Source organism: Prenolepis imparis, unplaced genomic scaffold (assembly GCF_030444845.1).
Source record: "Prenolepis imparis isolate NDT839.2.m4 unplaced genomic scaffold, iyPreImpa1.0 SCAF_3, whole genome shotgun sequence".
Taxonomy (NCBI): Eukaryota; Metazoa; Arthropoda; class Insecta; order Hymenoptera; family Formicidae; genus Prenolepis; species Prenolepis imparis.
The window spans coordinates 16186153-16213574 of record NW_028141161.1 but is presented as its reverse complement, the minus strand read 5'-3'; the positions used below and the strand labels follow the sequence as shown (position 1 = coordinate 16213574).

At 42.1% G+C, this 27422-nt stretch overlaps 1 protein-coding gene across 12 annotated transcripts in view; it reads left to right on the top strand.

Moving 5' to 3' along the window:
* The window catches only part of LOC145934024 (transcription factor 12-like), a 120278-nt gene that overhangs the window by 32555 nt on the left and 60301 nt on the right, over nt 1-27422 (top strand). The window contains exon 1 of one of the 12 annotated variants that reach the window (XM_083034214.1): nt 8534-9638. The exons of the other annotated variants lie outside the window; for them this stretch is intronic. Within the exon in view, the coding sequence (XP_082890340.1) occupies nt 9450-9638 (189 nt within the window). The 5' untranslated portion in view covers nt 8534-9449. Of the gene's footprint in view, nt 1-8533; nt 9639-27422 lie in introns of those variants that run through there. 12 annotated transcript variants of the gene reach the window in all.

Below are 27422 nucleotides of genomic sequence, written 5' to 3'. Positions count from 1 at the left end.
AATAAAAAATATAAAGTTTTTTGGAAACGATAATATATAAATTTAAAAGTAGAATTAAAGGTAATATCACGAGTAATTAATCCAGCAGCCGTAAAATATTTTATCTCTTCGAGTGACGTGGCTTCGCAGGTTATAATCTATCGGAAAATATAAAATGACAGCTCCGTCGGAGCATAAAACCAACATGCCTGGGGCGGAAAGGTACAGGTCGTTCTGAAAATCGAATATACGTCCGACGGTGAACGGACTCGCGCGGGGATGAAGCGGTCCACCCCCGAGAGGTTTCGTGCCGGCGGAAAGCCGCGAGATCGTGTGTGCAAACAGCCCCCAGAGCAAACAACCCGTGCGCTCTGTAGCGAGCTTATATTATCTGTTTCGGCGTGTATTTAAGGGATGCCGCGTCTCTTAAATCTTTCCTTAGTACCTGCATTTGCGTTACGTATTATGCGTTTAATTTCCTTTCGCACACATCGCGCGTTACGCTACTGTTAAGGATTTAATCGATTCTGACAAGATGACGTCTTACTTGAAAATTGTAATAATTTGATTTTATGCGTTTATATATCGGAATTTTTCCTTCTAAATAGAGATACAAAAATCTCATAAATTTATTTTTATGTCTTGAAAACTTGTCGGATTAACATTTTCATATCATATTTAAGTATCAGATATGGGCGTTGTATTTGAGAGAATTAACGGTCCGTTTCCATTTTTCGACCTGAATTCTTAATTAACTATGAGTTTTAGAGACGATTTTACGATCTCATTCTTTTCTTATCTTTTCTCATTGCTCGGCGTCACGCCTACAAGGCCCTTGAAAACTATCCGCGCGGTGCACAGGAAAACTGATTAGAATTTTATTATCGCGAACGACAGCGAGGGAAGAAAAAAGAGAGAAAACCTCCTCTCGAAGGGCAGCATATGGCGCGACTAGCGGAGCCGCTCTCCTACGGCTTTTGAAGTTTCGGGGATGAAAGAGGCCGCCGTTCTTGAGTTTACTTGACTCTTGTGCCTCCCCTCTCAGCCTCCGAGGATTCTCTCCGAAAGGATACCCGTCCCTCGCTCCACCTCTTCCTTCTTCCCTCTTCCGTAGAGACCTTACTCACAAAACGAGCTACAATCCCTCGTTCTATCCCTCCGAGTGCTCCAGAGTTGTCTTTCGGAGTCTCGGAACGACTACCGTTACGGAAGACGTTGGCTAAACATCCGTGTGAATCCTTCAGTCGAGCTAAAAGTGCTGCGAGAATAAGCGAGCGAAAACAGGATATTTTTTCGAAGCGTTTGTAGAAAATTCTTTTTGAGAGAAAACGTATTGCAAATAATTGTTAAAAAATTCTTAAATGAAAGTGAGTTTATATGTATATTGAAATATGTTTCCCCATTTTTAATCAATTTTTCTTTTTTTTTGTACCGTTTTATTTTCCCTATATTCGCATAAATAAAGGAATAAAAATAATTAAATAATTCTAGATAAAAATTTCGTGTAGGTACGCAAGAAATTGGTTAAGAGATAAAATGTAATGCGCGTTAAGATAGATACCGACTATCCTTGTAGGACGTAGCGATATTACAAGAGCAGGGATATGTTTTAGTAACAATCAGGGGTTCTCGAAAAGGGACAGAGATACGAGTTCGGTCCTGGTAACATCGAAGGGCTCTGGGCATATATATCGAGCCGCAGGAAGTTGTCCCGGGATTCTTTCACGTCGCTCCCCCTCGGTAACTTAAGGGTCCTATTTCGTGAAGTGGTTTCCTTCCTCCTGCTCCTCGTGTTCGCTCGAACTAATAGAAATTTCGGGGCTCGGTACCTTCGTATTCGGGTAATGCACCCTAAGTACCGCCATATAAGATAACAGTAAGTGGGACGAGCCCCGGGACGACGGATAAGGTCTCGCCTTAACATCGCACGGCTTTAGTCACCGCGAGTTTAAGCGCGTGTCGAGTATGTTTAATAATTTAGGACACGCGGATACCTTTTGTCGTCGTTTGCGTAGCCGCATTAAGGAAGAACGAATTGGAAGCATCCATCCACTCGTCGTGACGCGTTAATACTACTTCCCCGACTAAGTATATCGACGTCTTGCAAGTGACGACACGTCACTTCCGTTTGCGAAACGTTACGTATCATAAGCGAAGACTGATATGAATCGTCGTGGATAGTGTTTCGTGGTGGTTTGGTATTTCTCTCCGGAGTATCGACTATAGTTCGACTCTCGGGACATGCACTACGTACACTATACACAGGATGGGTAGACTAAGCGACGGAGGTTGGTACTAAATCTCACCCTAAAGCATCCCTACCGAGCCACCCCTAACTACGCTACTAGTGCTCCTGCCGCCCCTCGTTCAGTGTCTCGCATTGGCGTAAGTAGGACTTTGCTCGTCTTGTTGTTGTATAATATGAAAATATCGATATAATGTATGATTGTCGTTTATTTGAAATTATTTTTCTGTTGGATCAAAGTTAAACCGACTAAAAATTATTAAGCGAAAAAAAGAATTGTCACGATATACAGGTCGAAGTAAAATATATAAGTATTAGATAGGAGACCTTTTAATACTGCGGATTGTCGACTGTCGCGCAAAGGATCGATAGGATACTTGGAGTAGAAAACGAGATGTGCAATAAAGAAACAAAAAATAATACATTGCGAGTAAACGAGATATGACTCTTTTTCTTTCGATATGGCGCACGAGACTTTCGTTTCCTTTTTTAGAACGTCATTATTTCTCAGTATCCACATTGATGGTTAGTGTGCGTATCGACTACATGACCGTTGTTGCTGCGACCACGTCACGCATCGATCGGGATCGTTATTCGATCTATATTTGGATAAATCGATTGAGGGGGCAGTACACTATACTCTATCCAATGTCGATTAAGGCTAATCGGGATTAATCTCGCGAATCTTACAACACGAGACCGCTTGCTTCTATTCGTATCCATCCTCGTCCTCGAGGAAATTGAATGGAATTAATTCGAAGGATTACACGTGGCAGATCTGGTAATGATAAACCACAGAGATTCTTCTTGCACTTGATTGCGCGTAAAAATCTGCTAAATTAATCTCATTAATCTATAGTCGGCGCATTCGTGTTTTTATATAATTATTTTATATTAAAAATTATATCTCTCTTAAATTGTATACCACTAGGGTGATTGTTGGCATATTTTTTTTGGTCAGAGCGAATTAAATCGAATTAAATCGTGATAAAATTAAAAAATTTTTTCGACAAAATACACTTGCACAACGTTGACGCAATATTAAAGTGTCGTATAGATAGGTCGGAATAATTTTCGGAGCAAAATTTCACCCACCGCGTTAAGTCCGATAATTTCCGGAGGAAGTACTCGCGAAAGCGTACAGGGTGTTACCTCCATTACGCCACTCGGTTAACAAGAGGTCAGAATTAAGCCGTACCTACCACGCTTTCGAGAACGATTTCGTTTTCCGTTCGGCTTACGCCAGTGGCGCGGCCCCAACCCACCCCTATATACCCCGTCGCCCTGCAGTTAATGTGTTCCAGGGTGGAACCTTGTCCCCTCTCCCCCCACCTTCTCACCCCAATTTCAGTTCTCCTACCACCCGCTCTCTCCCCGCTTTGCCCCTTCAAACTCGGGATCTCGGCTTTGCCTCTGCGAGAGAATGTTTCTCTCTCTATCTCTATCTCTATCTCTCTCTCTCTCTCTCTCTCTCTCTCTCTCTCTCTCTCTCTCTCTCTCTCTCTCTCTCTCTCTCTCTCTCTCTCTCTCTCTCTCTCTCTCTTTCTTTCTCATGGTTCCTTCGATTCGCCCGTTCATCTGTCCCTCTCTTTTTCTTCCCCTTTCTCTCCTCCTCTGTCTCTTTCTCCCGTTCTCGTTGGCGTGCTGCGATCCGCGGCTCTCTTTGTTTTAGAAATTAGAAGAGGATTACCGGATCCCCCTTTCAGCTGCGCTGTTATTAACTATTACCTTTTAGCCATTCACCCTCGGACACGATATCCACGAGAGGGTTGTATCGGGGGAAATTAAATCGGTTTCTCGCAAAAGTTTTGCTTCGTCCGCGCTTTTTACCGCGTTTACCTTTAGAAATATCACCGTTTTGTTTCCCTTTCGTTGTATGATTATTACGAGTGAAATTATTTCCGGCATTTTGTTGTATAAAGTGATTTTTAATAATCCTATCTAAAGTTAGCATCGCGCGCGATAGCAATATTCTGAGCTTTATTTATACAAGTTTTACTTTACATTAATTATGCGTGTGAAAATATATTAAAAAATAATGCGATATCAAAAAGTAACTTGCGCGTCAAATAATATTATAAATTCAAATATACATATTTCTAATAAATTCATTTATATACGTATGCATATTAGAGCTGCTTGTCTGAGAGATGAGAGTTACAGAAATTTTGCGCATTATATTATGCGGTGCCTATTAGTTATGGGATCAGAGCATCTAAGCTGCATGCTGCCAACGACGAAGCGGAGGACATCGAGTTCCGTTTTCTTGTCGGGCGACGTTTTTGTCGTGTTTCCCGCGCGCGTTGGGAGAGCGAAGAAGAGACGAGGAGGATCGACCTCCGACAGCCATGATCTTATTATTTTTTTCACGCTCTCTCGAAAGGGGGATCCACGCGAGACGGGTACAACGGCGCAAAGAAGAGGCGTCCGGGTCGACGACTCTCCTCCACCTTTCTTCGTCTCTACTTCTGTCGGGGTCCTTCTCTTCTCCTTTTCTCCTTCTCCTTTTATTCGCTTCGTCGTCTTTACGCGACCTGATAAGGTGTAGAAAGAGAGCGGGGACGCGATACCGAGGAAGCGCAGTTTACACAGTTGGCCAGGCGAGGTTACCTAATTATTTGGCTGTCCAATGACGAAACGCCTCGAGACGACGTGTCTCTTCTTCTTTCTTTTTCTATTAATTTTTATTCTCGCGAAGAGCGAGATTCAGGGGAAAAAAGTGCTTCGCGGCACACGCATATGATGTTGAAGTACGCGTACGTCATTTCGTGTAAAGTTTTAATTCTTAAAAATTTTAAAGCTAGCAATACATTGATTTTCACAACATTTTCTCGATAAATGAAAGAAAGGAGAGGCGAGAGAAAGAGAGAGAAATCTGAAAAACACTTTTCATGTATGTACAAGAATCCCAAAGTTGCTGTCCTCATAAACTATTTTCTCCGCGTATTTCATTTCTTCATCCAAGTTTCCAATACTATCGTTCGGACCGATCCTGCGATGAGCAAAGTGCTTTGCGATCCCGTCTGAGAGCACCATATGCCACTGATCTCGGGTTAGTCGCGCGGCACGACAAGTACCTTTCAGAGATTTACAGCGTCTATATTAATGTCAGTCGGGGGAACACCGCGGACGTCGTGTCCTCGCACCGTCATCGTGAACTTCTCAAATACATCGCATTAGCCGAAGATTTTGAGATGTCGATCGTCAAAACTCGCAGGAGCGTAGAGAATCGTTCGCGAGGTCATTTTCGCGATGATCGATACTCGTAGTCGCTTGCGAATCACGCGCTCTCCTTATCATTTGACTTGACAAACGAACATTACGTAATTATTTAATTAAATTGTGTCATTATTTGTCTTAGCGGTTATACCCGAAACGATGGCTTGTTTATCTTATTAAATATCGCTCCGATCGGAATTTCATTTCTCGCGTTCACCTATTGTTATTATTATCAAATATAACAAAAAAAATAGTTTTTAAAATGAAGATTGTTTTCCCCTTTATTAGTTTCTCCCTATTTTTAAATCTTATCAAAGCGCTATGCGAATTTACTAAATTTTCGAAAGAAAAAGTTATCAAAGATTGCACAGTAGAAAACAATTGACGCAACGTTTGAAATGAGCGTCCTAATGAGCGCACGCTATGTAATTTTGACGAGGGTTTCGAAATTAACGGGTTCTAAAGTGCCGCCTATATAGACTCGTGATCGGTCGGAAAAGTGAAGTCTCTTCGACGCCCCTGCGGAGGTTTTGCGGCAGGTAACAAACGACCCCCAAACATTGAGTGTTGTCCCATTGTGCCGTCGTTGTCGTTTAATTGTTTTACTGTCAATACCAGCTACAAACAGTGAGAATTTCTTTATACCTGGCGGCAAGTCGAACCTTTTTCGATAGTTCGATAAGATGCGGTTATTTATTTTGACTTCCGTTACTTTATGGCTTATTATGGTGACGAATCTGTCCGCACTTTGTCACATTTCAGGTACAAAAACTTTGTTAAATTTATTTGCTTATTGTGAACTTCAAACTTAAAAGTACATTATTCTCAGATCTATATTTGTATTTGCGAAGAAAACGAGTATACGCGATCTCTTTTTCTCTTTCTTTTACCTTTATGTTAATAAAATACCGATCAACTCGCGTACTGTAGAAATTATTATCGTTTTTCGCTCGCACGCTCGACTCGTGTCTTGAATCGAAATGAGATCAAGTGTCTTCAATAAAGACCGTTCGCAATTGATGTCAATTGTCGTACATTGTAACGACGAACTATTTAGTCGTAATATATGAACGCAAATACTTATACTATTATATGTCATTAGACATTTAATTGTTAAATTTATAATCGCGTTTTATTGATCACTCATAAAACATTTTGTATCGATTCGTTAGGTCTAAGAAAAATCGAGTCAGATATTAATTGGGAGGCCGTCGACAATTTCCGGTCGATCAATTTTTTTTTAACGAGATTCCGCCCGTCGTATCCGGCGTTCGGTGAGACGAAAACTGGAACTCTCGCTCGTTTGCCAAGTGGGTTAGATCAGGTCGGGTGAGGTTGGGTAATTATAAACCTTCGGTCAGTCGCGTGGATACGACACTAAAATTACTCACGAATTTCCGACTAACGAGGCACCTTTGGCGCCACGAGATATCTCGTTTGTCCCCCTCATTTCCCCCCTTCTCGCTTCTTCTTTCACTGACAGATTTTCCGAAATTGCGCGCGGTCGTCGTGGGACTCCCCCGCGCGCGGGGCGACGAGATGAAGATATTCTCGGCCGCGATATCATTAAACTTCGCCGGGCGCGGTAAACAACGCCATTTAACTTCGCGCAAAAGTTAAGCACGCCACCTTAAAATTCGCCGACGATCCATTATATCGCGCCGAGCTTTTAATTAACTGCACGTCGACGGCGCGAGAGATCGGACAGTTTCGAAGAAACTCGCAATGAGACTCGTTACACGAAACGCCATGAAATTTTTTTCGTTTCCGCTTTACATAAATTTTATATTCGTATCAGTGTTATCAGTATACATATATTTCGGAAAATCCTAAAGAATCGCAAAGTCGATTGTAATTTCCTTAAATATTATTCGGCATATTTTTGTATTGATTGTGAGATATATTTTGTATTTATCTTCAGTTTTTCTTTTAATATATTAGGCAATATTGGATAATATTATATTTTTCGGCATATTTTTGTATTGATTGTGAGATATATTTTATATTTATCTTCAGTTTTTCTTTTAATATATTAGGCAATATTGGATAATATTATTATATTTTTCGGCATATTTTTGTATTGATTGTGGGATATATTTTGTATTTATCTTCAGTTTTGCTCTTAATATATTAGGCAATATTGGATAATATTATTATATTTTTCAGCATATTTTTGTTAATTATGAGATATATATTTTGTATTTATCTTCAGTTTTTCTCTTAATATATTAGGATAATATTTTGGACTTAATATTTTAGACAATATTATATTTTTCGGCATATTTTTGTGTTAATCGTGGGATATATATTTTCAATTTTCTCTTAATTATTAGACAATATTGGACAGTATTATTATTATAAATGAAATACAAGATTGAAGAAATCGAAGTAATATTAAAAGTCTTTTAAGTGTCATGTCGCTCGAAATCTGGATGGGAATCATGATTGACGTATCCGCGTTGATCTGAGTGAAACGCGATAATCGTGAATGGTAGCGTAAATAGAGACAAGGCTCTCGTCACGGATCGACCGCGCGTTCTCGTCCACGGTGGCCGATTCTCCGACTTTGTCCGTCGTTAGCGGCGCGCGAAGCTTTTTATCTCGAACGCCACTTTTCCGTACGCACACACGCATGCATGCTCCCGTTCTCCGATTCCATCTTGCTCTCGTTCGGTCGCTCTCTTTCCGACTCAACAAGTGGACCGATGTTTTTGGCACGGGGTATATAGTTTGCGGATAAGAGAAAAGAGAAAGAGAGAGAGAGAGAAAGAGAGACCACCCACACTCTCGCGTTTGCTTGTCGCCGGTATACCAACGTCTGTTTCTACGTAAAAATCCTTCGCTAGGGGTTGTTTCTTACGAGATCGGAGCGCTAAAGGGAACGAGAGAAATCTCTTGGAGCAAGACCGAAAGAATAAGCGAACGAACGAGCGAACGAGCGAGCGAGCGAGCGGCGACGATGGCGCGCAGAGTAGCGAGGCTCGCGCGCAAGGGAGTAAGAGAGGGGATGCGAACGCTTTGGCGGCCGGAGGGGTGGGAAGAGTAATAGCGGCCGCCTCCCCACCCGACGCGTCAGTCTCGTCGCGTAGTTCGTGTGGAGAACATTTTCTCGCGTCCGTTCTCGATTCTGTCGCCTCTTCCGCTCGTAAACGATCAGTGCATCCGCAGATAACAGTGAACGCGATCGCGCTCTCTCTCTGCTTTCACGGTCGTTCGACGTGTATTCGCTCGCGAGTCGAGAAAAATGCAGTGCGCGCGATAGGACGCGCCGAACGGACGAGCTCTCTTTCTCTCTCTTGTGTGCCGCTCGCGTCCTAACCTCGAAAACGGTCCTCGACGCCATGCAGCCAGCGGAGCAGCGACGGCGATCACGCGCATCGTGTGCGTCCTGATGCAAGTATTATTTGCAGTGACATTTCTGTGTGTCTCTCCCCGAAGGAACGAGCGAACGATATGACGCGGTTGTGATTTCGATTGTGCGAGGAGGATTCGGGATTGTCGCGCAGAGGACGAAGATCGGTCCAATATCAACAACGACGATAAGATATCCCCGGGCAAGTTTCCGGCGCGCGTCGCGTCCTTCCTTCATCCTTTCTTCTCTCTTTCTCTCCCTTGTGTATCCCAGACGCCAGTGACAAGTGCGTGGTATGTTCGACCTGACGGAGACGCGACGCTATATACTTTCCGATCGTTCTGACGTTACGCATTCTGCGAACTGGACTCTCGTCACGTGACGACGCGCGTCGTTTTTTTATCACCGTTATCGTCAAAATCGTTACGGAACGACGAGCCCTCCATCTCTTTTTTGTGCCTCTGCCAGTGAGATTTTTAACGACGATGAGAACGATGGGGGATTGTTTTTTAGCGACGCGAAACGCCGACGTCGCTAAAATCTGATATCGAAATATATCGATATACATATCGATTATCGCGCGCGCTCGAACATTCGCCGCGGATCTTGCGCGAGTTCGCACGTGTCGTTCTCGTCGTGTCTCGTTGTGTGAGCATGCAGTCCAACACGATACTTCGCTCTGACGTCGGCAGCACGGAGAAGCTGATGGGTAACAATAATAATCTCAACAACAACGGCTCGCCGGGGGCGGACATAATGTTCCAGATGGAGGACGAGGGCCTCACGCAGTTGGGCAGCGTCTTTCAATCGGCCTACCAGTCGATTGTGGGCGGCGGTCCTCAGGTAAGAGATCGAGGGATGCTCTCTATCATTCATTGATCCGATCACGGGGGAGAGGGGAGCAGAGGTCTTTAACCGAGGGTTAATCTAACGTTAGGGAAGATTTTTTTACATTTAAATAATTTAAATAATTAATTTATAATTTTTTCAAAATTAAAATTTATTATTTATTTTAATTAAATGCTGTGTAAAACGCAAATGTTTACTATAATTCTGCGCTCATTTGACTTTTGTTTATATATGAAAAAGGCGTTAATATATTGGCTACTAATTAATTGACAATTATTTAATTTGTGATTGCATATCTGACAATTGCATATTTTTTTATTTCAACTTTTCAACTTGAATCTAATTCAAACACGTCAAATATTCTTGACTCGTCAAGATCTGATTGTGTTCGACGTAATTTAATCTGAGCGATATCTCAAATATGCGCATACGCATATAACGGAGAATATAAAAAAAATCGTATAGACGCGAGGAATTTTTTCGAAGAAGCGAATAAAAGAGTTTCTCCGCGAAAAATCTAAATATCCTTCGCGAGAGAGTTTTTCGGTGACGTCTTGCGCGAGAAAAGCGCTTTCCCCCAAAGCGGATTGCGCGTCAATCGTGAATACGGAAGGGGGATGGTGACGGGACGGATTGGGGAAGAGGGGTTGCACACGTTTTACGATTTTCCCCGTTGCATCCGGTGGAGTGTGCGGAACACGTTATCGGCACGGTGACGTCAGAATTACGTCACGAATATGGCCGCTCTCACGTGGGCGGGCTCGTCGTCGTTGGCTCGCTCTTTTTGTGTCGGGCACCCTTCCTCGATTATATAGGGTGCTCTACAAATTTTTACGACTCGGCGCAACGATTCTCTGTGAAACACGTCGGATTTAAATGGCGACCTTTCCGCGAAATTGGACGCACGAACTCAGGAACCGATTCCGCGCAGATATATATATATATGTATATACGTCGATTGAAATTTATGGTTTGCGCTAACTTCCAAGCTAATTTGAATAAATGGTTTGATGAGTTTAGAGACTGTGCTATCTAATATGAAATCCTTAAATGTCAGAGGGCAAACGACGCGAATCGAGGTACATATTGTTCCCGAGGTATTTTTCCAAAACCAATAGGTCGGAAGAGACAAACGCTGTACGAACATCACGTTTTCCTCGAAACTAGAACAAGCGATATCATTCTGTGCTCTAAAGATAGGATAAATCCTACATCCTGCTGATATAGTTATATCCTTAGTCGCGCTTATCGACTAATATTGCTTGTTCTAGATTCACATAATCTGCTTACATATTGTCTATATTAAACGTTTATATTAAACATGTTGGCGAAACTACGCTTCCTTATTGTAAAAAAATAATTAACGTTATAATTCCTTTTTCGAATTTCAAAGAATATTAAGATATGCATATATTATATATTATATATATTAATCGCTTGTTCGCTCGAAAAACGACTTCAGTTTTTGCACAAAAAACGTTGAAGATTCAACACTATATGATTCAAGTTATTAAACTTTTTGCTACTCAGCAAAATAGGAACGTGTATGTTAAAAAATGTAAAAGCTGAATAGCATAATGTTTAATAACTCGAATCACACAGGTAAATCTCTAATTCAATTTTTTGTGCAAAAACTTAAGTCGACTTAAGTCGTTTTTCGAACTAACGACTCATATACTCATTTTTTTGCTCATTGTGCGGTTTTCGAAAAGAACGAAACACGAAATCGCCGAAATATATGGCGCTTGGCAAATCATATCCGGCGAGACTCGTGCAGTTTCCGGGCCGCGCGTGATAAGAACGGTCTGCGCTTGTAAGAATTTCGCGGAATCAGAAATTCGTGCGAGCGCGAGAGTATCGCGCCGGGAATGCCGGGATTGCTGTTGCAGTCAAGGGACAATGTCTATTCCGACATAGCGAGTCGTCGTCGCGTATATACGGCGAAGTGACTCATCATCCCCGCATTGTTTCGTTAAATGGAATTTCTATCTAATTTAAATGCGGCTTAGCTAGAAATAATGCGATTATGCGTTAGCTTATTCTGTTTGTTAATCTCCTTTGCACACTATTGTTACCCCGACGACGGGAGAGGGATACGAGCGGCGGCGGAGGACAACGCGAGGAAGGGAGACGAAGAGTCCCCTCGTCCTCTCGATCTCTCTCCCCTTTCCCCTTTCTTCTCCCCGCGCCGACTTGCCGTTTTGTACGGCACTGTACATTATTTCAGTACAGTCTACACAGCCGCTAGATCCTCTCTGGCTTATGGACTGTTTGCAGCGGTTCTCCTTTTGGAGACTTGGGACTCCAAATTTAATCTGTCTATCTGTCCCCAGGATTTTCTCATTAAATCGGATTATTTTCTAAAATATTTAATCTTATCTTTAATGTTTAATTTTTTACGTATTGATGTACAAATATCAGGATATAACGAGAATTTATTGGATCGTGAGATAAATTCAATGGAAATTAATTTAATTTCTTATTTTATCTCAGTCAGCTTGCAATAGGATTCGCTACTAAATTCGTCGTTTCCTTGAGGGGTAATAATGTACCAATTAAAGCAGAAACATGCGATTTTATTGTAGCATAAAAGAATTTAATTTAGTACGTCGTTTTTAATACATTGACACACATTAAATATAATGGGGCGATCTGTAATTATTTATTTTTAACTCGGCGATCCTTTTTCATTTCTTCGGTTTTCAGGACAGTCTTGATCGAACATTTTATTAATGCTAACGGTACAAAAGTGTCATAATTATGCTTCTCGTGTTATGTCGAGTAAAAGACGTATTTAATGACACAAAGCGTTACGAGACAAGTGAGATCGAGTAGGCCACGCATTTACGCTGTATTCGACAGCTGTCGATCCATTATTTCAGTATCTTTGTCATCAATTTCAATTCGCTTAATTGCCATTCCTAAGAAAATACTGCAACTAATAATGACTAATCGAAGGAATTGGTTGTAGAATTATGCTACAAAATATCAAATTTTAGGCACGACACATTTCGATTGAAAGATATAATTAAAATATCGCTATAATTAAAAAGTAGTGACTGTCTTTATAATAATATAATTTTAATCTTTTAATATAAATTGCAAAACAAATTAATAAAATGTATTATCATTGATACTTATTAGACTTGGGTATTTAAATGTAGTTGAAATTAGTTAGCCATCTCAAATTTTTTCACCAGAACATCACGTCTGCTGATAAATTTAACATTTGCCGCTTATTTTCGGCGACTGTTTTGATCGTCGAAACCGCGTTGTTCATGCGAGGGAAAACTACGCGGTACGCCACGACGAGAATTCCCAGGGCCGTATTTTGTGGAAGTCACTCCGGATTAACTGCATTAAAGTTTCCCCGCGCGGCTCCCTTAAAATATTGCAGCGGCTTAAACGTTTTTTAACGCCGAAACTTTTGCCTCCCTCGATTTATTCGAGAGCGAAATTATCCGTTATTTACCGACGAGAGAGCGGTAGGAAGAAGAACGGTGGTGGAAGTGTTCTCTCTCTTTCTCACTCTTTTTTTTTTTTTTTTTCTTTTTTTTTTGCTTCCCTCATCTCTCGGCGGCGCTTTCGTGTGTCTGGCGAAACCAGTTTTTGATCGCGCCGGGTTAAGGGCGGCCATTTCCGGTCCGCGCGCGCTTTCCCCCCTTCTTCCCTCTCTTTCTCTCCTTTTCCCCACCTCCGCGTCCCTCATATCCGGTACGGCACTTGCAACGTTTTAAACTCGCTGCTCTCTCTGGTACACTCGGACGACCTTTTTTTTTCCCCAAGAGCTTGTCGGGCGTAAAATCTTCCCCGGCGCAGCGTCGGGACGACGAGAGGGGAGACGCGGCGGCGCTCTCGAAAAATAGGCAAAAAATCCACCTTCATTATGAAACGTTATCTTTCTTTACGTCCGACTTAATTAGCTCACGGCGTCCATTTTGGGGTATTACAATGCGCGGGTCGAGCAACCCCGAGCGAAAATTAAGTCGCTCGAGCTGTCGCGCGTGAATCACTTTGATAGATTAAGCTGCAACGATATGAAATCCAAATTGAATCTCCCTGCTTAGAATGGTTACACAAACAGACGCAATTATGCACATTATTCCTTCTTAATTTAAAAAAATTTTTTTAAATAAAAATTTAAGAAAAAAGTAATCCATATATATATAATATGCTTCGACTAATAAGATCTACATGTAACAGACGTTTGCATTTATCCGGTTTTACGACGTCGCGTCGAGACCTGCCATTTCGACGTTATTAATGAAGATTCATATTACGTGCTTCGCCGCGATGGCGCGTTTCTCTATAAAGCTCGTTTCAGCCAGATACACAGAGAAAGATAGAACTAAGAAAAATAACATACATCTACCTCGGTGCATAATAAATGGCTTGTCATAACTGCTCCCGTTTTTACGTATAATCCTATCAAGGATTAATGAACTCAATTTCAATTTCTTCATCCCACCGCGGTCGTGACAATTTGGAAATCGCACGCTACTTGTGTGTATATCCACCGCGTCTTGTTACTCTTTTTCGATTACGTATTCATTCGATTTTCGAAATTAAAGAATTTAATACGCGAAATGCCTGCAGGCATGCAAATTTCTCGAAATACAGATTCAGATCCGAGAGAGCAAAAATGACACGCGGGACGAGAAGAAACGGAAAGAAAAGCGAAAGTGGTGCCGGCGGTGGTCCAGCAACACGCTCGCTTCAATTAAGACGAAAATTCGAGAGGATCGTGCGCGCGTGCAAGCCGGCTCGGCGAGATCATCGCGATCGTGAAAGCCGCAGGCTTATTCGACGAAATAATCGTCGTGGCGCGTTTCAACGTTTTACGAGCGGTCCACGCGCGGCGGATCGTCCGAGAAATAACGCGCGCGCGCGCGCGCTCTCGTCTTGGAGGTCGATATAATTGCCTCGAGAAAAAAAAAAACGAATCAATGAAACCGATATAGGCCCGTTACGTCGCCCCGTTTCACCTGCCTTCCCACGGTTGCGCGCTGCCGGCGACCAAATTTACTCCGAGTGAAACGTGGCATCGCGTCGACGGTGTGCGTATATATTATGCTCGTCGAATATGAATGTGTGTTTTATATCTGAAATTCCATCTCCCTCCCCGAAACATTCTTGCAAAGTAGCACAAAATAACCAATAATATATGAAATTTAACGTCAAACGTCAACGTTTTTTCATTTCAAGTAACTTACGTACAAATTATTTTTTTTCCCCCTTTGTTTGATTGATAGACTTTTTCCTTGTTTCTTTGTTTTGACAAATGGAAGGAAAACGTTATATAATTCTGTTAGAAAAATGTCGGCAATGAGAACCACTGATCACGCGAGTGTGCTAGGTTAAAAGCGGCAATGAATAGAATTGATATAAATGGGACGGCGACCTGGCTTCGGTCTTCGAAGTTGATTGTTTTTTCTTTCCCCTATCGTTCGAATTGGTCGACAAGTGCCACTTTATTATCGCAACGAGTTCGTTACCGTGCTTTTACCGAATCGTCGACACGAGCCGATTAAGAAAGGTAGAAAGGAAGAAGGAATTTGCATTTTCCGAAATATATATAAAAATTTCCAACGTCACAATATATGATTTTTTTAATTAAATAACTTTTGATTGAATTATATTTTGATGAAACTTGCACACCATAGGCGTCACGCGGATTATATAATTTTCATTATCTCTGAATTATTTATTCCTGATCGTGCATCCGCTGTTCTATTATAATGCATAAAACATCGATTCGAGACAAAATTATGACAATTCGATACACGCGAGGTGATAAAATAATACGATACGAAATTATTATAGCGCTACTCTGGTTGTGCTTAGATGATTTTAAAATTAGCTAGATAAAGATGAGATAAAAATATGTAAATTCATGTTAGATAAGATAAAGATGATTTTATTTTAAATATATATAGATAAAAGATAAAATTATATGACGATTCATCTAGATAACTTCCAGATAATATTATTTTTAAAATCGCTTATGTATAAACAGTTAAAAAATGTAATGTAAAATAAAAAAATGAAAATTATAGATATAAAAATATATTTATAGTTTTATTTATAAGTTTTTATCGTTTACTGCTCAAGTTCTATTACTTAAAATATTTTCATGTGCTATGAAACTCTAAACCAAATTATCTGAATATTATGTTAGATAATTTAGTAAAGATAACACTTTGTTTTATCTAAGATGCAGATATAGATAATACATTTTTTTATTATCTATATAAAGATAAGATAACGCCAAAATTTCATCTAGATGATCATCTATATAATTTTATTTAGATAACAGCAAACACTGGCGCTACTACAATTTCTTTGCACTTTGCAATTCTATTTCTTCACGAGATATATATATTTCTTTGAGATGAATTGGAATAAGATGAAAAGAAAGGGTGAAAGCATTCACACTTAGACGCTAACCGGACGAGATCGAGGAAAGTTAGAAACTAGGAGTCGCGGAAATTCCATGACGGCGGCAGTTCCGGTCGATCGTCGCCGCCCGTCTCGTAATCTATGGTTGGGATTAGCATTAGTACCCCGACACGTATGTGTAACCCATATGATCGCGCTTGTAGCTACAAGCTACGTGCGCGCACGCACATACACGCTTTCGTATTCACGCGTATCTCCCCGTTTTCCCTTCATCTATCTCTCTCTCTCTCTCTCGCTCCGTTCTCCACAATTTGCGCACAATATACACAGATACTCGCGCGTAAACATATACGATACGCGGCTACAAACATATCCGCGCGAGGCGGCGCGCGCGAGGTATAATTAGACGCGGCCTAGAGCCGTACTAATAGCGGTATCCTAGAACCCCAACACACGTTCGCCGATATATCCATTGCTGGTAACCATTATCCTCTGGCTCTGTTTGCGCGGATACGTCGCCTCTGGAACACGCGTATACCTACGAGCACGCGTGCACATATGTGTGTATCTCTCTCTCTCTCTCTCTCTCGGTTGTGTATTTACTTACGTGTGTGCGTTCACACTTGTGAGCGTACATTCGCAGCGTATCTACCGTTACATACGTTGCATACCCCCGTTGCACATGTATGTACATAGTACTTGAATATGCGTAAGCATATATATACGCGTGTGCACACATATTTGTGTACGCGCGGGCCAAACGATCCTAATGAAGCCGCGCGCACTCTGTGCGATTATTATGACGATTAAGGTTGGCGAGAGATGGAAAGGTCGAAAAATGTGTGAGACACACCGAGAGATCGTCGGGATTTTATCTCGGCGCGGGGCCGACGATCGTACGCTCCCGTTTGATGTATATTTTTGGTCGGCTCGTGTGCTATAAATGCGTGGAACGTATAATCATAAATTAATACCCCGGGCAGTTACGGCTGTGACTCTATTCCGCGTTGCGGAATAGCGCCTCGAGCTCTTATAAAGTATTCAAGTACTCGATTTCGCGCGTCCTCTCGCAACACGAGCACTTATTTCGATGAAACTGATGATCCCTTTTTTGAGATCTCAGATTATCTTATGAATTAAACTTGAATCAAATTTTTGCGTGTGTACCTAATATATATATAAAATATGTATATGTAGGTTAATTGTTTAAATTCAATCTACGAATCCAATTTTCCAGCTTTAAATACTTTCAATATTTGATACAACGAGTCAATTTTCAGCAGGCGTGAGCTATATACGTACATACGGTCGCTCGTACGTCATCGGATAAATACTTGATGCCGAAACTTTACTTTGCCGAGTCTCTCTTTCGTATCGCTGTACACATTTAATATATACAGTACGCCCGGCAAAGTAGGACGGCAGTAGTACGCCAAAGCGATGGCTGTATAAACGCCGCCATAAGGAAGTAACTATGCGCGGCGCCAGATATCCCGATTATCTTCCAACAATCATCCCCTGAACATTCGCGTGTGTTCTCGAGACGCGCGTGTATTTGTGAACGTTCGCAAAAGCGCAAGCGCGCATGCAAATACATGCACATACACATACATACACATGTATACGCATTTCCGTGTATCCTCCGGCGCAATATAGCAACGGCACATATGAGCCTGGCGTATACCGATCCACGATGTGTGTACGTGTGTATGTACGTCTGTACCTGCGAGTATACTATATGGACACCGTATATACGTCCGATTATTAGTGTGTCACACACGCTTGATTTGGTAGCGGGCTTATAACGCCCGCTATAGTGCCGAGAGGCGCCAGCTGGATGTGTTTCGAAACATATACCCCCTTCGGATCCCCGCGATCTTCCCTCTCGCGCACATTCGCCCTCTCTGATTCTCCGAGGCCGAGAGCGTTGTTCGCGTTGATGATGATGACGTTGATGATGACGGGACTTGCGACGCGACGCGTTATCGCGCTCGGACCGCGAAATAATCGAGATTTTCCGGGAAGCAAAGCGTCGGAATATCGAACCTCCGCTGGAATAATTGAAGCTAAAAGCTTCTTTTTATTTTTGCAAAAACTATTATTATGTATATAATAATTACACTATATATATAATTTACTTGAATAAATGTATTTTATATATATTTTAAAAACTGTTGTCGATTTTTTTTACGATTCCACAATCGCAATTAGACACGACACCCGGGCGCAAATTTTAATTACCATCCGCAACGGCACGTTAAATTATAGTCACACTAATTGTACGACGTATCAGTATTGATACACATCGCGCGCGGCGGCTTGCACGATCCGCGTGCGCCAATAACACGGCGCGGAGAATTTATTAACATAGTCGTAGAGGTCGGCGAGCATAAGGCCGTTTAACAGCGTAGCCGAACTAATGCGACGGAATTAGGCATCGCGATTAACGTTTTAGCTGAGCGAACCGTCGATGGTTTCTCTCTCTCTCTCTCTCTCTCGCCGTAATGTCTCGTACGAGTGGGCGTCGCCCGTGACGACACGACGGGATAATCTGTTCGATAGTCCGATAGTCCGACGACTGTCTATTGTACTTAGAGGTTTCCGTGTACTCTGTCTGCGCCGGCTAGCGCGAACATAGGAATATAACACACGAACCATACTGTGTGCCGTAATTACCCGTTCCCCAAGCCGTATATAAGATATGTCTTCTAATAACGGACCCATTCTCTTTCTGTTTCAGGTGAGTTAACAGTTCTTCTCTCCTCGTCTTCGTGGCGATCGGTACCGAGAGCATGTTTTGCCGGTGAGAGATATTTATGTCCATGTTTCTTCTTTGTATCGTGCGCGCGGTTCTTTATTTATTTCCTCTCATTACAGCAACTCTCTAGCGTGAAATTTTTAATTTTACGCTCTTTCAATTTTTCTCTTAACTCTATATCACACCTGATTATGGATTGGATTCTTAATTATTTTAATGTTTCCGAAGAATAAGTATCCTCGGGTGTTATACGCGTTCGTTTAAGATTTATCTATTAAAGTCTGATTGAATTTTAGAAAAGGAAAATCTAGAGATTGTTGTTGCGTATCAACATAATCGGATTTATAAGAGAAAGAGCGAGCGAGTGAAAATATAATATCGAAGTTTTCTAAGACTCGAACAGAAATCAGTCGAATCGAGAGCTCGAGTCAAGCTAGTAAGAGTAGCAAAGCGAGGGGCAGCTACCGTGAAAAAAAAAAAGAAAAAAAAATAAAGACGCGTAGGGACCTCAGTCCGCTTCGGGGCGAAAGAAAACGATGGAAACATGGCGACTTTCGGGCCATATGGCGTTTACGGGTGCCCAAGCACCGTAAACTTTCATGGACGTAGCCTAATCTCTTTCTCTCTCCCTCTCCATTTCTCTTTTCCTCTTTCTGCCGCCGGTCCTCCTTCTCGCGAGAACAGGAGCCTTAATCAGCGACCGCCAGGCTCTTAAAGGATGACGAGTAGTTTCGTCTGAAAGTCACGAAGCGAAGGTTCTTCGCCCTTTGCGTGTCTAGGTCGGGCTCGCATTGTTCCAGAAGCGATTTTATTCACTGACTCGTTTTCGATCTTTACGCGATCAGTCTGCTACCTCGCGTATCCCATCCTTCTTTTTTTTTCTCTCGTTTTGTACGATTGCACTAGATTCTGTTTCTTTGAAGCTCTTTAATTTTTTCCTAGAAATCTATCTTTAGTTAGTATACGCGATAAGAAAATGATATCCGTATCAATTATAATGATATAGACCATATCGATCGAGAGTATCGAAATATATCGCGAAAGAATTCTAAGGTATAGCTATGACTTGGACGTGTTGCAAAATATAATGCATTAGCCGGTTAATCTTCACCGCACGTTGCGCATTTTCGAGACAACCGACTGAAAATCCTCCGTCGAATATCTAAGTTGTGCGGAATTATACAGAAACGTCTCTCGCATTAATAAGCGTTTCAATCGTTGCCCTAAAGTTTCTCCCTCTCTCTCCCCCTCTCTTTCTGTCTCTGTCTTTATCTCTCTCTCTCTCTCTCGTGAAGCATACATTCCGTACGTATACGCGATAGAATACACAATGTGCCGATTCATATGCGCGCACACACAGACACACCCGCATCATCCTATACATGCATCGTGTCGGTCGCGTCCACACGCGGGCATTCTTGCCACCGAAACGGACTTCACCTTCGACCCGAGGGATCGATCTGCATAGCGGGTAGCTCTCGCATAATCGTGCAAAACGCGCCGGTGGACATGCACATGCAGGCAGACGGCCGCAGGGTAGGAACATTCACATGCATATATATATGTGTGTGCGTGTGCGTCAGAGTATGCGTGTCCAGTGTATGTCGGAGCTCCATAACGTGAACATGTAAGCTAGGTTGGGTGACCCGGAGAGGGTAAAGTTCTCTCTCTCTCTCTTACTCGGATAAAGCTTAGATTAGGTTGGCTCGAGCCAGTTACGATTTCCGTGCTGATCTCGCGATAGATCGTGCCTGCTGCCGTGCCTGTCTCCATCTCCTACACCCGCAATCTTCGTACTTTCCTTCGAATCTTTCATCATTATTATTGTTTACGATTGCGTTATAATTATACAGCGATAATTAACGATGAAATTTGTACCTTTAAAATGACATTTGTGCAGATAATAGATTCGGATAAGAGACTTGATTTATTATGCTTGAAATCTTTAAATTTTTTACAAGCTCGCAATTTTGAGATTTGGAAGAGATCTAATTTTATCGATTTATATTATACAAAAATAATTTCGCCGAAGGACGATCGAATTTCTAGATAAATAAATTTCAGTCGTAATTTTGTGTCGCAATTCGTAATTCGCTTCTGACATCCAAATCCAATTATCTTTGGATGAAATAAAACGGGGGGTTGTGTATGGTAAGAGTTATATTCCAGGATTGCATCGGAATAGAAGCGCCCGAGCCAGTTTCGATTTCCGCGGAGATCACGCGGTAGATCGTACCTACTATCGTACCTGGCCCTTAGATTATTTCCCGGTGATCCTCGAGCAAATTCGAATTTACCTTTCTACGTGCGCCTCTTGCCGTTGTTTTACCGTCGTAGCAACATTGTACATTCGACGAGTGCGAAACTTTTCGCGACTGTATGTACGCGACTGACGAGGAAGTAGACAAACTAAGTTCTACATCGGACGGTTGAGGGGTTTAGTTCGTTTCACTTGTATCGACGATTTTTCAGCACATAATCATATTAAATAGTCGTTGAACAAATTAATCTTTAATCCTGACAATCATTTCGTCGAAATTGTCCATGACTTTTGGTCATTGGGTGCACATAATTGGAACGTGCGTAATTGATTGTGTGTGTCATAATAATATAAAATGTTTATTTAATTTACACGTGCACAAACATAACGTCCAAAGATCTACAAGATTATACTACGCGAACTCGATGACAATCGTCGGAAATAACATCTGGCTTTATCTCTCGAAAGATTTTAGATTTTTCAGATTTCAAATCAAAAGCTATGAAACTCACGTCAATAACTTCCCGAAATTCACTGTTTATCGTCATCGTATCGATTTTTGTTTTCGTGCGAAAGAATGTGATAATGTAATCGCAAAAATATCGGGAGTTTCGATTCACGAATGGTCGGGGAATTAATTGTAAGTTCGCTCACTGTTATATATACGCGATAAGATAAATAATTTTCGGTCGCGACTCGGCTAAACAAAACGATATCTGTGCGATTTCCTCGCGAAGAGGGAAGAGATATACCCTATACGTGGTAATACATCAAGCATAGACAGCCACGTGTACGTCGCTCGCAGGCAAACTCGATCGATCGATTTGGGATTACCTTATAGACAATCGCTCGCTCGAGGAGTAATTTCGCGAAATTGCATCGTTCCGGCATCGCTCGAGCGATAATTGTCATCGATAGATAGAGCGATTCTCCGCGACGAAGACTGCGGGCCCGTTCGATTTCGCGAGGTCAATCTCGCGGTGTATACCGGGTAGCGAAGAAATCAAGCTCGCCATCGCTTCGCGAACGGTCGCTCGTCTAGTCGTCCTCGCCTCGACTCTCTACTACGAAATTATTGACTTTCTGCTATAAATACCAATTGTATAGTCGCGGACTATAGACGCTTCCGACGTACCTTCGAGATTGCGAGATTCTTCACCTTCGCGAGCTGTTCTGTCCCGAAGTTGCTACATAGAGTTTATCGTAGGAAAGGGTTTTGAAATTTAGTAATTGAATAATAATATAATGACAAGATTAAAAATGGCAGGAGAATAAAAGTATATAATAACTATATTTTATTAATAAAAATTGACGCATCTTAACGACCGCGATGAACTTTGCGAAACTTTAGAGCGTGTCGATGTCGCACTTGGTACGACAAAAGAATTACGAACGCGCTCGAAAGTGGATTCTGCGATATCTCACGACGTCGAGACGTTGACGTCCCTCCGCTTGAACCAATCGATACGCAGCCTCTTCTTCTCACGCGTTCTTATTTCCCCGGAGACACGGATTTTAATTCGAGCCTCGTGACCAGCCCCTTGAAATTCGATCCGAAATTACGAGACATAGTCCCCGAGTTCCGGGCCGGTGGCAACGGAGGATATATAGATGGATACGGGGGGAGGGGGGGGGGGCTTCTCGTTCTTTCCGCACGGTCCCAGGGAATTATGGTTTCGTTGGTCAAAATTATGGTCGCGCGTTGCGCCCATGACCGGGTCATTTCCTGAACGTGTCACGTCGGAATGTTCATCTCTCTTTCCTTCCATTACGCGTGCTTCTTTTCCTATTTTCTTTTCCTCGTCCTTTTTTTTATTTTTTTTTAAAGATATCGCTCTCTCTTCTCAACCGCATCCTTATAATACGCCCTATCCTACGTTCCCTTGGATGAGAGGATGTCTGTGTGAGCGTCGTGAGCGAGAGTGCCTCTCCGACGAAGAAAATTACAGTTGAAAAAAAGCAGTTGGAAAAAAATGTGAGCTTCCATCGCTCTCGGGGAAAAACTCTTCGCTCTAGGATCTCGGATGATATACACAGTCTAGACCGGAATGACTTTACGTCGCGACGCTACGTTTCTTCTTGCGAGTATTATTTAGATGATACATTGTTCACCGATGCTGAAATCGCGCGCGAAGCAATCGAACGGTTAAAGCAAAGTGGCAAACAAAGCATGACTGGCAAATAACTGTCGCGAAAGATACAATTTTCAGAATTAGATTATTTTCAAGTATAATGGGCTCAATAATAGCTTTGACTTTGACATGTTAAAACGGTTCGAAAGCAAACATAGTATATAATTTGCGAGCATATGAAATGCATAATAGATATCGCGATAGTCTTGCTTAGGACATGACTTTTTTCGCGTGCTTTCTTTCATTTGCATCGTGTTAAAATAAGCGCAATATTATCGTAATAGGGGAAACATTATATATATTATCCGAACATTCCGAACAGACTTGCTGCGTCGCTTTCTTTACACAGGTGCGCCTCTAATTCGGGCTTGTCTTCAACTATTGACGATCAAATTGTATCATATCGTTGCTCGATAGTAGAATTATTTGTCTTACGGAATTTTTTTTTGTTATTACGTTATAAAATATTTTTAACGTCTTCTGTAATCGTGGATAAATGTTGGAATTAATTCAACGTGTCTATAGGAAAAGGGGCGGGGGTCAAAATTCGAATTGACAGTATTCGTTTTCAATTCTTCGTATCTTAGAATTTTGAGACAGGCGCGTTAAATCTTAGGAGAATTAACGCGCTCCTTGGATTACACGTCGCAATTTCCATTAGCCTGTAAAAAGTCGGAAGGATATTGATCCGGGTTTCGGAAGGATCCTAATCGCGGCGCTACCCCTGTCTGCGAGGCACAATCGTGTTATAAACCTCTCGTGCGTAAAACAATGGGGTTACCAGCCGGTCGAAAACCGGTCGTACGTTTTTTTAAAACCCTATAGTCCTAGGTGGAAAGACCTGCTGGGCGACAGTGTCGTCGGGCGAACGAATGTGTGGACGAATGTGAACGAACCTCCGGACATCACCCGCAACTATTCTATCTCTCTCCTCGTGACTATTGTTTCCACGTCAAAATGGTGCGGGGCATTGCCTTTATTCTCTACCTGTTTCAAAAAATCATCCGCTATCCGGGGGATTTGTCCAGATGTGCCATCCAGACGAGCTAGATTTCTCAGTTTTCCCATCTGCTAGGCAAGTTCCCCAGTAGTGAAATCTTTTCGAGGACTCCCGGATAAGATTTCGACTCGATATCTTCGAGAAAATTGTCAGAATATTTTTAAGATAGATTTTGAAATAGAATATAACGTCGCGTAAAAATAATCTCGTTGCTTCGAGTTATCAATATACACGTAACTAAACATTTTGCTATTCTACATATATTATAAATTTTCGTTTCACTTGTACTACATGGCTGCATATAAATTCTCGAATTTCATGCCGACGCTTTGCATTCAAGCGCAGTTTCATTTCCGCTGTGTTATCGGCTGCAATTCCGAGCGCGTTATTTACTCGCATACTTGCGATTGCTCGTATTTATATTAATATTGACGGGAGAACAGGGTATTTGCTTACTCGTACGCGTTCCTGCACGCAGCAACACACGCGTACATATATACCGTGCGTCTTTCCGCGCGCGTGTGTACACGCGACAGCAACGTGAAACGATGACGATGCGCATGTGCGTGTGCATTCACGCATATATGCGTGCTAACGGCGCTTACGCATGCGCATACGTCGTCTCCGTAGCAGCTGTCCGCCAGGTGCGTGGCACCGTCGACCAATCGGTGGCCTCCCCTTCGCCGGGGGGTGCTCAACCTTCGGCGTCCTCAATTACCTGCGTCCTATCCTGCGGGATATAACCTGCCAAGAGGCATTGTCCATCGGAATAAATCCACCCTCGCGAAATATTCGTTCGTGTGTGAAAAATATAAAGATCCATCGGCGTATATGGTGAGATTTTATTATAAACACGTATCTCTTCCAGGACATTAACATGTAACGGCAACGGGTGTTGCTGCTCTTTGTTACTTTGAATGTAGTGCAATTTTATATTTACAACATTATATTATTAAATTTTAATTCAATATTAGAAAGACTACAGATGTCAAAAAAATTAAAATTTCAGAAAATAGTAAAATTATTTATTTACTTAGCATGCATGCGTATTAGAAAAAGCAGTTATAAATCAGAATAAGAGAATATTATATTAGCGGAAATTGTAATTATTATTATTACAATACAATTAATAATATGAGAATATATAAAACTCCAAAATAATGGACATTGATAACTCCGAATAAATTAGATGCGTCGATGTATCTTGTTTAATTATTTAAAAAGAATCACGCGTGCGCGTTATACTTGTTGATCTGATGATTCTTGTTTATTAAATTAATGACACGGCGATTTTTCTAATAACGGCGCGTAATTCATATTCATAAATGTAATAAACATGTCAATGCTCTGATCTATCGCGTCACTACGCTCCTTCTTCTCTATTAGGCGTTTCTCGTCTTCGCGGGATCGCGCGGGGCTCTAGGTGTTACCGTTAAATAACAGCAATAGCCGCAAATTGCTGGCATTAGATGGCCGATCACCCATCGCGGGGGGAGAGCGCATAATATTCGCGCACGCGTCTATATGCACCGGCACGGTACGGCGTGTTGTAGCGGCTGCTGCACTTTTGTTCCGTTCGCTCGCGGCGTTTTCTCTTTCTCTCTTTATCTCTCTCTCTCTTGCGCGCGACCGGAATTCGCAGCTGTACGAAAAGTCATTTTCGTGCTTCGTGGATGGTCGTCCGCCCGGCCACGTGGCCACATTTGCGAAACCAGCGTCGACAGCCGAGGTAACCCGTGCGGAGCCGCGTGCACTGGGCGATCACGTTGTGCAGTTTGAGAAATCGATGCATATGAGAGCGAGCCATTAAAGGACATCGCCGCGGCTTAACTCTATCCGTAGCAAATTGTCCCGCTCGCCGTGACAATGGCGCGCGTTGGTCCCCTTGTCGGTCGAGCTATAAAAGTGAAGTAGAAACTAGCGATACCATCGCCCTGGCGAGTTCTCCTATATCGCGCAAGCAAACCGCGTTACACGTCGTCGCGAGTAGTAACAAACCATGATTTATTAGCGCGCGAGATTGCTCATGTCGACGACGCTCGAGCATTACTGCATCGGATGGTGACTTGGATCGATATATATGTAACGCCGAGCTCGTATCGGACATACATAATTTGGCACGAGAAACAAAAGAAATATACTCCATCGATGGAAACTCCATCGATAGAAACAAATCGAAAGCAACGATCTATTTTAAAATGTCTTTTTTAAAATAAATATGAAATATGAAAAATACATTTAACACAACTAAAAAAATTAAGAGAAAAGTTACCTAATTTATTTCTTAGACATAATATATCTTTGCTCACACAATGTTTAAAGGCTACAGTTAGAATTAGATAAATAATTACCCTCATAAAAAGATAGGAAGAGTTAGGCATAAGAGAGTTTTCTTTCGTGTTTTCCTAATTAGTATTATAGCGGGAGTTTGCCGTTTAGGGGGAAAAAAAAAATATTGTCGGCTCCTTTGAAACGCCCGCGCAAGATCGCCAGTGATTTGCCGCGGAAACGTCGGTGAAAATGTCGCACACGTGCACCGTGAGGTCTATCCAGTTTAGGCCACCATCGCGCGGAACGATTAATGGTCGACGCGGTGGAAAATTTCCGAGAGAGAAAGAGCCCGGCCCCAGGAGAAATGACATTTCCCTCGTTCATGCTGTTTAACGAAATGCAAATTGTGAGAACCGGAGAATTGCGGAATCGCATCGCGAAACGCACCACCGCTCTATTCGCCTCGGTATCTAGCATCGAGGCTAGCTCGTTGCCTTATGTTGCGTGTCGAATGCGGCAAATTGAACAATGAATGCGCGCTCGAAGGGTTTGTTAGAGGCGCTGAAAATGTCATTAGGAGAAAGTCGAGTAGAGATAACAGGTTGCTCGATTCTCGCGAGAGAGCCTAGCTAATGAAAGAAATAATACATCTCTGGTAATTGTTCGCGAAACGCGCATAAGACAATGTTTTAGAATTTACGGTGTCTTAAAAATGTGCTCGATTTTATTTACGAGTCTAATTCTTCCTTATCCGTAATGTGCATCGGCAACTTTTGACCTATAAACGATCGAGCCTGCAGGTTTGTGTGCAATTCTCTCAGACGGTATCTGGCAGGTATATACATGTCGAAATTTCGAATATATATAGAGAGTTTGATTAGGCGCATGTTATTGACTTATATAGAGACGGCGTTTTCGGCGTAATCAGCGCAATTCGCATCTCCCCTGCGATTTATAC